Here is a 14,330-nt window from a genome sequence, read left to right on the forward strand (position 1 = left end):
CTTGACTCAGGATGCAAACGGAGTTGAAGTCACTCACATGGGGCGACATGGCTGACCCTGAGGGTAAGTGATGGTGACTGGATTAGAGGAAGCTATGGAGGGGCAGGACACATAAGTACACGGTTCCTCCCAATTCTGCACTTGTATAAGGAAACAGTGGGATGAGCAGGTGAGGCTGTCCTCCTAGGGGATCCGTCTCCAACTCCAACCTGGGGGCCTACAGCTTTCCCTGGGCAATGTCTCCGTCGCAGCCGTGTTTCACAGACGCTGTTCCCAGGACAAACAGGACCACGTCTTAGGAAGTGGGAAGGGAGGGAGTAAAAGGAGGTGGTGGGATTTATAATCTAAAGGAAAACGCAGTAGGTCCACCAGACAGAGGGGAAGGCATCACCACCTCCCTGAGGCGAGGGGCTGCTACAAAATCATTGATCTGAAGAAGGAGTGGTGCACAAGCTAAAATTAGTTAATTATTTTTTAATTGACTATTCTCCTTAGTCTGGGTTGGGGTGGACCAGCTTTCCTGCGGGCTGGACCAGCATTCTGCCCCCGAGCCACACGCCATCCCTTGAATTTAAGTTGATAATGGAAATAAGAGACTAGCCTACTTCCAAAGAATGTTTTTTAGTACATGATGATTCTAGTGACTGTAAAATGTGACATGATGACAAAATTCTGCTGCTGTCAAACACTTCTGGTTCTCTCTGCAGAAACTCGTCATTTGCTTCAACATGCCCATGAAGATGGACCGAGATTCCAGACTCAGGGCCAAGAGAAGTGCCTTCTACCTGCAGGCTGGGGCCGGGATCTCGGCCAACACCCGTCTGCTCTGCCCGCACCTGGCCGCCCTCCTCGGGGGCCACAAGCCCAGGCTCATCGACCTCCCCATGGCCCACCTGGCTCTGACACACATCGTCCTGCTCCTCACTGTGGCCCTTTGGTATCCACAGACATCTGGGAAGTGCAGGACATTCCAGGTGACGTCAAATGCAAAGTGCTGCTCTTCCTGCACAAGGTCATGAGGGGACCGTCCCTCGGCACCACCTGTGTCCTGAGTGTGCTCCAGGCCCTCACCATCAGCCCCAGTGGCTCCTCGCTGGCCAACTTCAAAGTCAAATCTGCAAACCCCATCCTGGGGGCATGTCTGTTCCTGTGGGTCCTCACCCATGGCCATTACCAGCGACCAGCTGCTCTGCACGGTGGCCACCCCCAATGCCACGCAGCCTGGTCTTCTCCTTGTCAACAGCCACTGCTCCTTCCTGCCGAGGTACAGGGGCGTTTTTCTGCTCCTGGTAACGCTCAGAGACGTCTTCTTCGTGGGCCTCATGGCCGTGTCCAGTGGGTACATGGCCACCCTCCTGCACAGACATCAGCAGTGCTGCCTGTCCCTCCACGGCTCCGCCCTGGACTCTGCAGACTCTGCGCTCTCCCTGCTCATCAGCAGGATGAGGAGAAACGACCCCGTGCTCGGGAGCATCCACAACGCGGTGGCCAGCGGCTACGGCAGGCTCAGTCCCCTGGTCCTGCTCAGGGCGGACACACAGATCCTGAACATCATACAGCCCAGTGGAGGAACAAAGCTCAGATGCTGACAAGACGCATCTAAAGCAGCTCCTCCACTCTCACTTACAAACCCCTCTATCCACACAAACTTCTTTCTGAAATGATCTCAGCAAGTGCACCAGATTTTCTGTCTGGTAAGGCCACCTATGTGACTACAAATGACCTTGTGTATGGTTTTACTTGATATCTGCATCAGTGTCTTTAGGTACATCCACAGACTTTTTCCAGTCTCGTCTTATTTTCTTCTTGTTTTATGAAAACTTCTTTTGAAGAAGTTCTATTAGAGCCACATTGTCCCTTATTCTGTCTGAAAATAGACTATTTTAAAAAGAAGACTACAACATGGCTATCAACCAGACGGTGCCATAACCCCAAAAGTCCATCAAGAAAAGAATAGGTATTGTCTAGCATGGTCTGGGCCATGGGTTCAATCCACAGCAACTACAGGAAAAAGAAAAACTGGATAAACAAATGCAGTGGGGCTAGAGATGTGTGTATGAACAGGCACATTATATATCCATATACACAAACATGCAAGCATATATAACTTATAGAAAGAATATCTCTCTGCCATAAAGAGAAATGATACATGCAACAATATGGATAAATCCCAAAAGTATTCAGCTAAAAAAATATCAGACAAAAACATCACAGATTGCTGAGTAAAATTCCATTGTGTATATAGAAAATAATGCTAAGTGAAGTTAGCCAATTGCAAAAAAACAGATGCCGAATGTTTTCTCTGATATAAGGAGGCTGACTCATAGTGGGGTAGGGAGGGGGAGCATGGGAGGAATAGATGGACTCTAGATAGGGCAGAGGGAGGGAGGGGAGGGGACAGGGGATTAGCAAGGATGATGAAATGTTACGGACATCACCATCCAAAGTCCACGTATGAAGACACAAATTGGTGTCAACATACTTTTTCTGTATGTGAAAAATTGTGCTGTATGTGTGTAATGAGAATTGTAATGCATTCCACTATCATGTATTTAAAAAAAATCAATAATTTTTTTAAAATCACAGATATATGTATACTCCACTCTTAGGAAGTATGCAGAATATGGAAACTGAAGAGTCACAGAGCAGAAGTTGGTGACCAGAGCCTGGGAGGGCAGGAGAGTGACCGTCTGCCTGAGGGACACCTGGTTTCCTTTGGTGGTTATTAAAAGCTGTGCAACAAGGAAAGGTTGTAATAACATTGCACCATTTCAAATATCACTAGATCTGATTTTCAAATGGACACTATCAGGAGAAATGAATCTCATTTAAAAACAAAACCCTCCAAAAAACCCTGAAAATTCTGGGATCCTGCTCAATGACGGCGGGTATAAACTCTGGTGACAGGAAGGCATTGTGGCGCTGCAGACCCCAACCGTACTCTGGACCACCGACTCAGAGTTGTTAGGAATACCAGCTGCCAGGAACTGAGAACCTACTCTGCCAAGTCAGGTGTGGCTCTAGCTTCTTCCTAACTAATTTTCCCAGTGGTCTTGGGTCCTATAGGAGGAATCCTGACTTTATGGAGAACAAACAAGGGCTGCAATCCAAACTGATTGTCCCGGGGTCACCCACCATGCAGACCAGGGCTCTGATGGACTGACCAGTCTTTGAAAATCAACTCCAGTCCAGGGTCATGTCTGGACAGAGGAGGGGGAAAGGGAGGAATTATCAAGGGGCTCCAGGAACCTTCGAGACTGAATTAGTCTTCACGTCCTTATTGTGGGGACGGTTCCGTGGGTGTATGTATGTGGCAGACCTAACAAGCTGCTCATTACATATGTGTGCTTTATTCTTATCAGTTTCACCTGAATAAAGTTATTTTTAAATGAATGAAAGATATTAAAAGACAATTCAACAAAAGGCAGATGCCAACTATCCCTAAGGAAATATGGCAGACACCACACATCATTATGGAATTGTAAGAAAAATCAATTAATTTGAAAAGAAACAAATAAAATTGACAAAACAAAAATTTGGTTCTTGGAAAAAATAAATAAAATTGAGAAACCATTACCCACAAGGAGAATGAGGGAGAAAATTCAAATTACTAAAATTCATGATGCAAAAGGAAATATCATGGTGGACACTAGTGAAATACAGAAGGTAATGAGAAACTGTTTTGAAAGTTTATACTCCAGTAATATGCAAAATCGTGAAGACATTGACCAATTACTAGAGACATGTGACCTCCCCAAACTGAATCAGGAGGACATACATGGTTTAAACCCGTCAGTTTAAAGTAATGAAATGCAAGATGCCATCAAAAACCTACAGCTAAGAAAAGCCCAGGTCTAGAGAGATGGTCAGCCAAGGTCTACAAGACCTTCAAAGCACAAGTAACACCAAATTTCTCAAATTATTTTATGAAATAGAAAAGGAGGAACCCTTCCAAACTCATTCTATGAAGCTAGTTTCACCCTGATACCAAAACCAGACAAAGATACAAGGAAAGAAAATTTCCCACCAGTATCCCTGATGGTCACAGATGCAAAAATTCTCAATAAAATTCTGGCAAATAGGGGCTGGGGCTGGGGTTCAGTGGTAGAGCACTCACTCGCCTGTCATGTGTGAGGCACCGAGTTTGATCCTCAGCACCACATAAAAAATAAAAATAAAGTCATTGTGTCCATGTACAACTAAAGAAAAATATTTTTTTTAGAAAAACCCTGGCAGATAGCATACAATAACATGTTTAAAAGATAGTGCACCATGATCAAGTGGGGTTTCTCCCAGGGATGCAAGGTTGGTTTAACACATGGAAATCAATAAACATAATTTATCATATAAATGAACTTGAAGATAAGAGTCACAGGATTATCTTGATAGATGCAGAAAAAGCATTTAACAAAATTCATGCTCAAAACATTAGGAAAACTAGGGATAGAAGGAACATACCTTGACTTTGTTAGAGCCATCTATGCTAAACCCATGGCCAGCATCATTCCAAACGGAGAAAAATTGAAAGCATTCCCTCTAAAACCTAGAGCCACACAGGGATGTCCTCTTTCACCATTTCAATTGCACATCATCCTTAAAATGCTAGCCAGAGCAGTGAGACAGAAGAAGGAAATTAAAGGGACACAAATAGGAAAAGAAAAACCCAAACCATCACTATTTGCTGACAACATGATTCTATATCTGGAATATCAAAAAAATTCCACTGGAAATCTTCTAGAACTCATAAATAAATTCAGCAAAATGGCATGATATAAACTCAAGACCCATAAATCCAATGTGTTCCCACAGATCTCTGATGAATCCTCTGAAAGAGAAATTGGGGAAACTACCCCGATCACAATAGCCTCGGAAAGAAAAATACGATATTTGCAAATTAATCCAACCAAAGAGGTGAGAGACCTCCACAGTCAAACATCAGAACAGCAAGGAGGGAAACTGAGGAAGGCCTTTGAAGACGGAGCCATCTCCCACGTTCTTGGGTGGGCAGAATGAAGCTTGGGCCATTGTGACAATGGCCCTACTGCCAAAAGCACTGCACAGATTGAATGCAATTCTTATTAAGACACCAATGATGTTCTGCATAGAAATAGTAAAAGATGTCATGAAATTCATTCGGCAAAGTAAGAGGCCCCGAACAGCAAAAGCAAGCCTTAGCAGTAACGGGGTCAAAGGAGGCATCAAAATACCAGTCCCTGAATCACACCACAGCGCGACAGTAACAAAAGTGGCATGGTTGTGGCATGAAGACAGACAGACAGACCAGCAAAACAGGATAGAAGACACAGAGAAACCCACATAGACAGTTCTCTCACACTAGACAAAGGCACCAGAAATACATGGGAGCAAAGAACGTCTTCAACAAATGGTGCTGGGAAAACAGGAAATCCTTCTGCAGCAAGTTGAAATTAAACCCCTCCCTCTCACCCTGCACCAAACTCAAGTGAATCAAGGACTCTGGCACTAGAGCAGAGACCCTGAACCCAATGGAAGAAGAAATTAGCCCCAAATCTCCACCATGTCGGCTTAGGAGCAGACTTCCTTAACAAGACCCCTAAAGCACATACACACACACACAAAAAAAAAAATCAAGAATCAATAAATGAGAGGAATTCAAAGTAAAAAGCTTCCTCTCAGCAAACGAAGCAATCAGTCATACAGAGAGAGAGAATCTACAGAATGGGAGAAACTGTTTACCACATGCACCTCAGAGCATTGATCTCAAGAATCTATAAAGAACTCAAAAAACTTTAACACACACACAAAAAAAGCCGATCAGTAAATGGGCAAAGGAACTGAACAGACACTTCACAAAGGAAAAAACACAACCCATCAACCAATATATGAGCAAATGTCTTCTGATATGCAGATGCTAATCACAAGGGAGGCACTGGGGTGGGGGATGGAGGTTGTTTGGAGTAGAGAGGGGAGTGGAGGGAGGGGGTGGGAAGGGGGAAGGACAGTGGAACCAGTCAGACATTATTACCCCACATGCACATACGATCACATGACTGGTGTATTTCCACATCCTGTATGGCAAGGAGGATGTGAAGTTATACTCCATTTATATATGATGTGTCAATGCGTTTCACTGTCAACTGTAACTCACTATAACCAATGCAAAAAAAAAAAAAAAGAATCCAAGAATTACAAACCTATAGAAATTAAAACACTGTGATGCTAAAAAGTACACAATCTACAGACCAATGCCAGGGTGATCCCCCAAGGGCTTGCTGCACACTCAGCTTTGACCAGTGAGCCCATAATAGATAAAGGACAGTCTCTTTGACAAATGGTGCTGAGGACACTTGATATCCACATGCAGAGGAGAGAAATCAGAGACTTATCTCCCACCATACCATACCAAAGATCAACTCAAAAGGGAAAAAAGTGAATGATGAGACTTGAATCTGTAACCTCCCTAGAGGAAAATCCTGGGGCCCCATGTACCCACCCCTCCCCATCCTTCTAAAGTGATGCGTATCATCTTGATTCTAGTTGGATCCCTACAGAGTGTGACGTGGATCTGAATATCATGCTGTACTGATTAGCAGGCAAAGTTATGTTTCTATCTAAAATCAAAGAATAACAACTTGGTGAGTAAAATATAAAAAGAAAACACAAACGTCTGACAACATTGCTTTAGGAAATGGTCCCTTAGGTGTGACACTATGACACGGGACAGAATCATAAACAGGCAAGTGAAACGTCATCAAACCAACAGCTTCTGCACAGCAAGGAAAGCAAGAACAGAGAAAAGGATCCAGCCGACAATGAGAGATGTTACCTGCACATCCCCTAAGAGCACAGTGTCTCAATACAGAGGTCATCCCTGAAACTCTAGCAAAACACGGGTAAAAACACCTAGAGTCCCAGTGGTTCAGGAGGCTACTTGGGGAGGATCACAAGGTGGAGGCCAGCCTCAGCAAGTGAGCAAGGCCCTAAGAAACTCAGTGAGGCCCTGTCTCTAAATAAAAATATAAATAAAATGATCTGGGATGTGGCTCAGTGGTTAAGTGCCCTGGGTTCAATCCTTAGTGGAAAAGGTCAGAAAAAAATTAAAATTCTATATTTGTTAAATTCATCATTTTGATCCAATATGCCTATGTTAATATGGTTTTCTGATTACACTCTGCTTTATTCTAAGGCCAACTTACAAGGGTTAACTCTCAATCTAATAGGTTTTAAAAAATAAGCTACAAGGCTTTTGTTTGTTTGCTTTGTGTGGGTTCACTGGTGTATGTATTTGATACAAAAAAAATTGATCTATGAGCTCATAAATTAAAAGTTTTAAAAAATGGATCCAAATACCTTTGGTTAATATGATTTTAAAAGTTCAATTTAAATTGGAAAAATAAATAAAAGTACAAATGTCTTTAAAGTTACTAATGTACAGTTTTGTTTCTAGATGGTTAAACAGCTGTTAAAATGTTAATGTCTATAAAGTGACATCCATGGTCTCTAGGATTTTTCTTTAACAGGAAAAGATTACTAATACTATTCAATGCACTTGTCTGATACTTCGTTTTTAAAAAAAGATACGTAAATTACACTTAAATGTATATGAAATTAATCATGAATGTGTTTGTTAGAGACATCTAATTGGTTTACAAAGTTAAAATGCTAACTGTTAAATGTAATATCAAGAACTCTTAACTCCTTAAGTTCCATAAGGTACACACACACACACACACACACACACACACAAACTTGGTGTTTTCATAAATTGTGTAACTAAAAAAAATTAAAATTATTTTGTGTTATCATAAAAACAAGGTTACTATAAATTAAAAGTCCCAACAGGTATAATTCTACATACAAGGAGTCAAGAGGTTTCAACTGCAGTTCAATTAAAGTACTGTAAATAACAAAAATTAATCCATTTTAATAAGGTAAAATATTTATCTAAATTTAGAAATTTATAAGGGTTATTTTAAGGTACAAACAAAAAGAAGGATCAGTGGATTTAAAATGATCAAAAAGTCCTAAATATAAGAATATATTTAGTAAAAAAACGTTTCCAGGTTAAAAAAAAATCTATGCGGTAAAGTATAATTAGAATACGTCCAAGTAAACCACAAGGGTCTAATAATATAAAGATCTACGAATAAGAGATAAATATTAAAAGGTTTATATGTAACTAAGCTGGTTATATATGTAACACAGATAGGGAACAATCTTGAATAATTTTAACTAAGGACAAATATTAATGTTCTGATATATTTATATCTTCAAATGACAAAAACTTCTAAAAATATAAGTTACATTGTGTGTTAAGTTTTATCCCCTAGAGCAAGTAATCTTGGAAAAATTAAGGTTTGTACATCTGTGGTTAGACAGCAACTGTTACTTTAAAGTATTGTCCTACGTTACAGAGTCTAGATTTGTTTAAAAGCTAACCTTGGTCGATATAAAAACATCAATAAAAGTGTGGCACGTTACTCTTCTCTACAGATTAAATGTGCTCATATCTTTCAGGTATAAAAGTCTTTAAGGTAAAAGGCTTTGATAGGCCTTGCTATGAGGACAATTTCCCTCCACCTCCTGGTAAGCAATTGATTTCTGTCATTTTCATGATATTCATGGACAGATTCCAGATGCTACAACTGCTATTTTGTGGTAATCTTTTTTCACTACTCATGTCTTTTTGTCTCTCTCATAGAGGTGCCCACCCCACGTGAATTTACATCCTGGTCTTCCTGAATTAGATTTTTACCATGGACTCCTTGACCCACTCAGTTTCTAAAAAAGGACTCCAAACTGCTTGCCCACTGCACATTGCTCCCCTCTCAGATCAAAGCAAGAACAGTCATCGCCCTTTTCCTAACCAGTAGGAGGTCCCTAACATTAGGGGGAAAATCACGATCAGTATAGATGTTCACCACTATGTCTGGTTCAGGAAGATGGACCTGGAAAACTACTCCCAAGACTACCCTGGGTGACCTCCCAGAAAGAGACACTTGCTTCCACAACCCAACTTGTAAGTGGGACAACTCCCCATTCACCAAAAATTGTACTTCCCGGGTCCCACTTCGAACTCCTTGCCCAAGTCTCCAAACTGTCAATAACTCTGAACTATGGAACCTACTATTTTGATGGAGTTTAAAAAGGAAAGGAACACCTGGACTTATTACAAGGCCAGGGCCCACTGATTTATCAACCCAGATGGGCTGCCCCCATTGGAGTTCCCCTCCTGGCTGGTTTGGGAATAGCTGGATCTACTGCTTTAGGAAGGCAGCTCTGACCACAGGCTCTAAGAATGTTAAGTCCCTCAGCCTCAGATAGATAGAGATTTAGGAGAACTAGAAAGGTCAGTCTCCAAACTAGAGGTGTCCCTAGACGCTCTGACAGAAATAGTCTTACAAAACAGATGAGGTCTAGAGAGTCTCTTTCTAAAACAAGGAGGACCTAAAACAATTACCATTTCTGAAACAATGTATGGCCCTAGGAGAAACTTGTTGTTTCTATGCAAACCATTCAGGGATAATCAAGGACAGTTTGGTGCTAATGAGAAACAGGTTAAAGGAAAGAAGGCACAAGACACTTCAGGCAATTGGTTCCAAAACCTATTCTCATGGTCCCCTTGGTTGAGTATCATCATTTCAGCCTTAGTTGGGCCCCTTCTCCTGATTGGGATTCCTGTAGGACGCTGCCTCTTAAAAACCCTCCTAAACCATATACACAAGAATGTAGGTGAGGTCCGACTTATGGGCTTGTGAGCCCAGTATGGTCCCTTAGTCACAGAAGGATGGGAAAGAAACTGAGGCCTAATGATGTGCGAGATTGACATCAAACCTACTAAAACCATGTGCTAGTAAAAGCAAATGTGACTCCATTTTGTTTTGTGACTCCATTCTGTAGAACAACCAGGTCAAGTACAAGGGTCATGACTGGGGCAAGATGTTCTTTTCCTTTTGCTATGGAAACCTTTAAGAACATGGAACTACCTAATGGGGCATTGTTTCTGTAACTGGGGTGACTGGGCTGTGATTGGTTAGGCTTCCGCCACCTGGCTGCACTCTCCTGCTTCTGTGACCTGGCTTGCTTGCATTGGCTAGACCCCCCTGAACATCCCTTTTGTGGTTTTAGGCTTATAAGAAGCGCCCTTGCAATTGTCCGGGGCTGATCAGGGACGCAGCTTTATATTCTGGCCAGCTGCCGCCGGTGTGCTTCAATAAAGGCTTGACTCAATTATATGTGAGTGGTCTGGAAGTCAGTTTATGAAACCCCAGGCCAAAGCTTTAACTATAACCCAACAACAGAATAATGCACTTTCCAGAGACCTCCCGTGTTAGCACCTGCCTGGGTGTCCCCACGTGTCACCATCTGCAATCAGAAAGACAAGCTCCAGCTGCTGCCCTTCCTGGGCCAGCTTCCCCCCTAACGCCTCATTTGTCTTCAGTTCCCACCACCTGCAGACAGGGGGCCACTGAGACCCTCAGACACCTCCATGGTACCAAATCTAACGCTCCGGCCTTGTCACCCTCTAGTTCACTTCTGAGTGGGCTCAGGACAAGAGGCCGCGCCTTTCCCAGAAGTCCGTGTCATTCCATCTCCCAGTTTTCCGTGGCCCTTCCCGATGCCCTTGCTCTCCGCCTCCTTCATAGACTTGCCCTCTTCTCCATGTCACTCCGGGTCCCGGGCACACAGCAAGGCTCCCTGCGCCTCTCCGTGCTCACCCCAGCTCACCCTCAGCCTCATGGCAGTGTTTTCCAGGATGGGGGTCAGCCACCCCCCAGCTGGCTCCAGATGAAGATTCAGGGAGTGTCCCTGGTCTTTGGGCCCCTCCCCCACACCACTCCGTCACAAATCCCAGCTTCTTTTTTGAGACAAAATTATCAACATGTGTCTGTATATATATATCACACAACCTCGTGAATACGTGCATATAACACATACGTGTAGAGAACATGTACGTAAGTTTAAATAAATATACCAGGTCCAACCACTTTTGTCCCCCCGTCACCTGGTCATGCCACCATGTTACATGTGCGTCTCCACGACGTCGCCGTCATCCCTGCCCAGCCACCGCCAAACCTTCCCTTAGAGACCCCGGGGCTGCGCTGGCCTCTGTCCAGCCTGACAGGCGGTGTCACCCGCATCCTGCTGCAGCGAGTCCCCAAGGTCGCCCTGGCGGGTCGAGGCCGCTCCCTGTCCCCGCTTCTCCCCCTGCCCAGGGCCAGGAGGCCCTGCCCGGGTCAGTGCGGGGGACCGCAGGGGCCGCCCCAGGACCAGCGGTGACAGCCGCGCCACACGCCACCCTCTCGGCCTCCAGGTCACGCCGTCTACACCGCAGGCACCAGGAGGGGTCTCCGCGACACGCCGGGACCACGGTCGCGCCCAGAAACCAGTCTCCAAGGCGACATGCCCAGGACCCTCCCAGAGACCCCCGGACCCCAACCCACCTGGACACACGGAGAGTCCACCGCGTCCGTGAGGAGGGACGAAGGAGGCTGCGCAGCGGGTCCTCGGCCTCCCTCCGCGGCCTCCCGTGTGAGGGGGGAACTGCGGCCGGCGGAGCGGACTCTGGGGTCACTTCTCGGGCCGCTGGAGCCCAAAGGCACACTGTCGGCAGGGTCCGCAGCGACCTCTGGCGGGATTCCCAGACCCACGGCCTGTCAGGCTCGTTCCCTCTTAAGGACGCGCCCGCCCCGCCCTCAGCTTCTGGTCCTCGTGCTGCGCTCACCTGGGAGCCCAGGGCGGGGCGCGCCTCGCGAGTGGTTCCGCTGGCCCCGCCCCCCGCTCCTCCTAGGGGTGGGGCTCCACTCGGCTCCGCCCCCAGCTCCACCCATTCGCTGGGCTCCCCTCGCTCTGCTCGGCCCCGCCCCCAGCACCGCCCATTCGCCGGGCTCCATGCTTCCCACTCAGCTCCGCCCCCAGCTCCACCCATTCGCTGGGCTTCACTTAGTCTCGCTTAGCTCCGCCCCCAGCTCCGCCCATTCCCTGGGCTCCCCTCACTCCGCTTGGCCCCGCCCCCAACACCGCCCATTCGCCAGGCTCCACGCTTTCCACTCAGCTCCTCCCCCAGCTCCGCCCATTCCTCGGGTTCCACTCCCTCCCTAGGCCCCGCCCTGCCCGCTGCTCCTAAGGGTTGGCCTCAGAGCTCCGCCCAGCACTTGGGCTCCGCCCACCTCCACTCGCTAAACCTGACAGAGGAACATCAGTGCTTCTAAGTGACTTCTCAGTGACCCTTCCACACCAGAATGAAGTTAGACAGGAGTCCCCTGCTCAAGGTCCCCTGATAGAGAGGGGAGATGAGGCTGGTGGGAGCCTGCCTGTCTTCTGCAGCCCGTTTGCATCCCCGAAGCAGGAGTGAAGCCTGCCGCTGTGGTCCCCCAGGGGCTTCCTGGGTGCACGTGAGGTTTCACACAGGAGGCACCAGGGCCTAGACTCCTTATGGCATAACGGGACTCAGGGCTGACTCTTTCCCTGGGACAAGGCGTTAGACGTGTCCAAACTTCTCATCCCACCAGCTGGAGTGACATAGAGCAAAGCGCTTGCCTGGGGTTCCAGAGTCAGGTGGCCAGAGACCCCCTCGACCTCACTCCTGCCTCCCATGGGCTCTAAGGAAGGCCCTCACCATCTCCTGGACACTGGTTAGAAATACGCGTGCTCAGGTCACACCCCAGGTGGGCTGCATCTGAACTGGGCGAGGGGGGAGCCCTGTGGATGTGAACAAGGCCTTCTCCTGGGGATTCTGATGCCAGCAAACTCCAAATAAGCACGTGCACACACACCCGTGGGTACTTAGTGTAAAATGGCCATGCAATGGTCTCCACCTCAAGTTCACTGGAAAAGCCTCTTCACCTGGTGGACATTGATGGGCTCAGAGGNCCTCTATTCTGGGTTGTTGGTCACCAGCTTACAGACCAGATATCAAAATGTTGGCTCTGAAATCCGACTTCTTGCATATGTTGATTAATATGTAATTTTTGGTACTGGATATTGAACCAGGTTTGCTTAACCACTTATGATATTTTACATATATTTGATTATGCCAGAAAAATCACATCTAAGTGAGCAGAACCATCAGTTATAAGCAGGATCATATTGCAAAATTTATTTTCTGTCCATTCTTTGGCACATGGAAAAATTGTAGTGTGGAACCCAACATGAACCACACCCCCAACCCTTTTTATTTCTATTTTGACACAGGGTGTCTCTAAGTTGCGTAGGACCTCACTAAATTGATGAAGCTGGTCTTGAACCTGCAACCCTCCTGCATCAGCTCCCCCAACCCCTGGGATTACAGGCCGGCACCACCACACCAGTAAAATTTAAGTACTTTGGGAGATTTCATTAAGAGACAGGAATCCCACCTCACCCGGAGGAAGGAGTTCACATACTGAGCCAGCTTTCCTGTCTTCTTTAAGTAAGAAATAATATTTCTCCCCAGAAGAGAGAGGAAAAATTGGACTAGACAATTGGATGACAACACCCTCGTGGAATATCTCCCTATAAAATGAATGAAGTTCCTTTATTTCAGTTTTAATTCTGCTGTAGAGTTGTGATGTATGTCACATTGACAATGAGACTAGCCACCTAGCCTCACATTTTGTCATCAGAAAAACAAGCGGGTAAGAGAATAAATTATTTTTCACCTCTACCTAGAAAATCGCAGTGTGATCACATCAGTTACTAAAGGGCGCACAGAAATGACAAGGAGCCCAGGCAATTTAAGTGTCTCAAGCCTAGTTCAATAATTGCTTTGAAGTCTTTGAGGAAGTGTCCTTGTCAAAAATGGAAATTCATTAGTCACATTAGAAAAATTTGACCTCTTCTAAATGATTTAAGTGAGTAAGAACTTTCTTTCCTCCATTCACACCTTCAGCAAAAGAAGATTCCTTCCCTGGATGTGCTCAAGAAAACAAAAGAAAAAATGCTACTATAGGGTCTAGGAGTCTCCACATTCCAAGAGTCACAGATTGTCATTAGTAGGCACAGTCCCTCACGGCTTCTCTGTCTTGGGCAGCTGTGAGTAGATTCCATCTATTCCTGGGTACACACTGGCAGTAAGTTATGAAACAGACACGGAGACTTTGTCCCCAAAGTCCTTCCCAACAGCACAAACTCGATATATACCAGGTGAAGGTGCCCTTTACAAATGATGGGAAATAAAATAACTCTGAGTCTCTTCTGTTGGGTTATGCAATGCAGGTTTCTCTTTGAACTAAATTAAGAAAATAAAATGCACAGCACTGGAAAACGGGAGGAGGAGTCCATCTGAGTTATCTGTGGACGGAGGTCACAGGACTCTGTTTTCAGCTCTGCCAGGGAGGGATGGCCACCCTGACTGCATCGTCATGGGAGGG

General features: G+C 45.7%; 1 protein-coding gene and 1 long non-coding RNA gene across 2 annotated transcripts; both read left to right on the forward strand.

Annotated features, from left to right (window-relative positions):
• The first annotated feature begins 6 nt into the window (after window positions 1–6).
• Window positions 7–2,307, forward strand: LOC125611755. Its single transcript, XM_048787163.1, has 2 exons — window positions 7–63; window positions 708–2,307. Exons 1-2 carry the CDS (start codon window positions 12–14, stop codon window positions 1,601–1,603), a joined length of 948 nt encoding a protein of 315 aa, XP_048643120.1. The 5' UTR covers window positions 7–11; the 3' UTR covers window positions 1,604–2,307.
• A 5,162-nt stretch (window positions 2,308–7,469) lies between these two features.
• Window positions 7,470–10,214, forward strand: LOC125611757. Its single transcript, XR_007342009.1, has 2 exons — window positions 7,470–8,565; window positions 8,681–10,214. It is a non-coding gene; the product is annotated as an uncharacterized LOC125611757 (long non-coding RNA).
• Window positions 10,215–14,330: the final 4,116 nt, after the last annotated feature.

This window comes from Marmota marmota, unplaced genomic scaffold (assembly GCF_001458135.2).
Source record: "Marmota marmota marmota unplaced genomic scaffold, marMar, whole genome shotgun sequence".
Taxonomy (NCBI): Eukaryota; Metazoa; Chordata; class Mammalia; order Rodentia; family Sciuridae; genus Marmota; species Marmota marmota.

Excerpts from the sequence above, each read along its gene's own strand:
- LOC125611755 (XM_048787163.1), top strand. The coding sequence starts at position 12 with ATGCAAACGGAGTTGAAGTCACTCACATGGGGCGACATGGCTGACCCT. Across the intron at positions 64-707 it reads CGACATGGCTGACCCTGAGG|AAACTCGTCATTTGCTTCAA; the intron begins GTAAGTGATGGT and ends TTCTCTCTGCAG.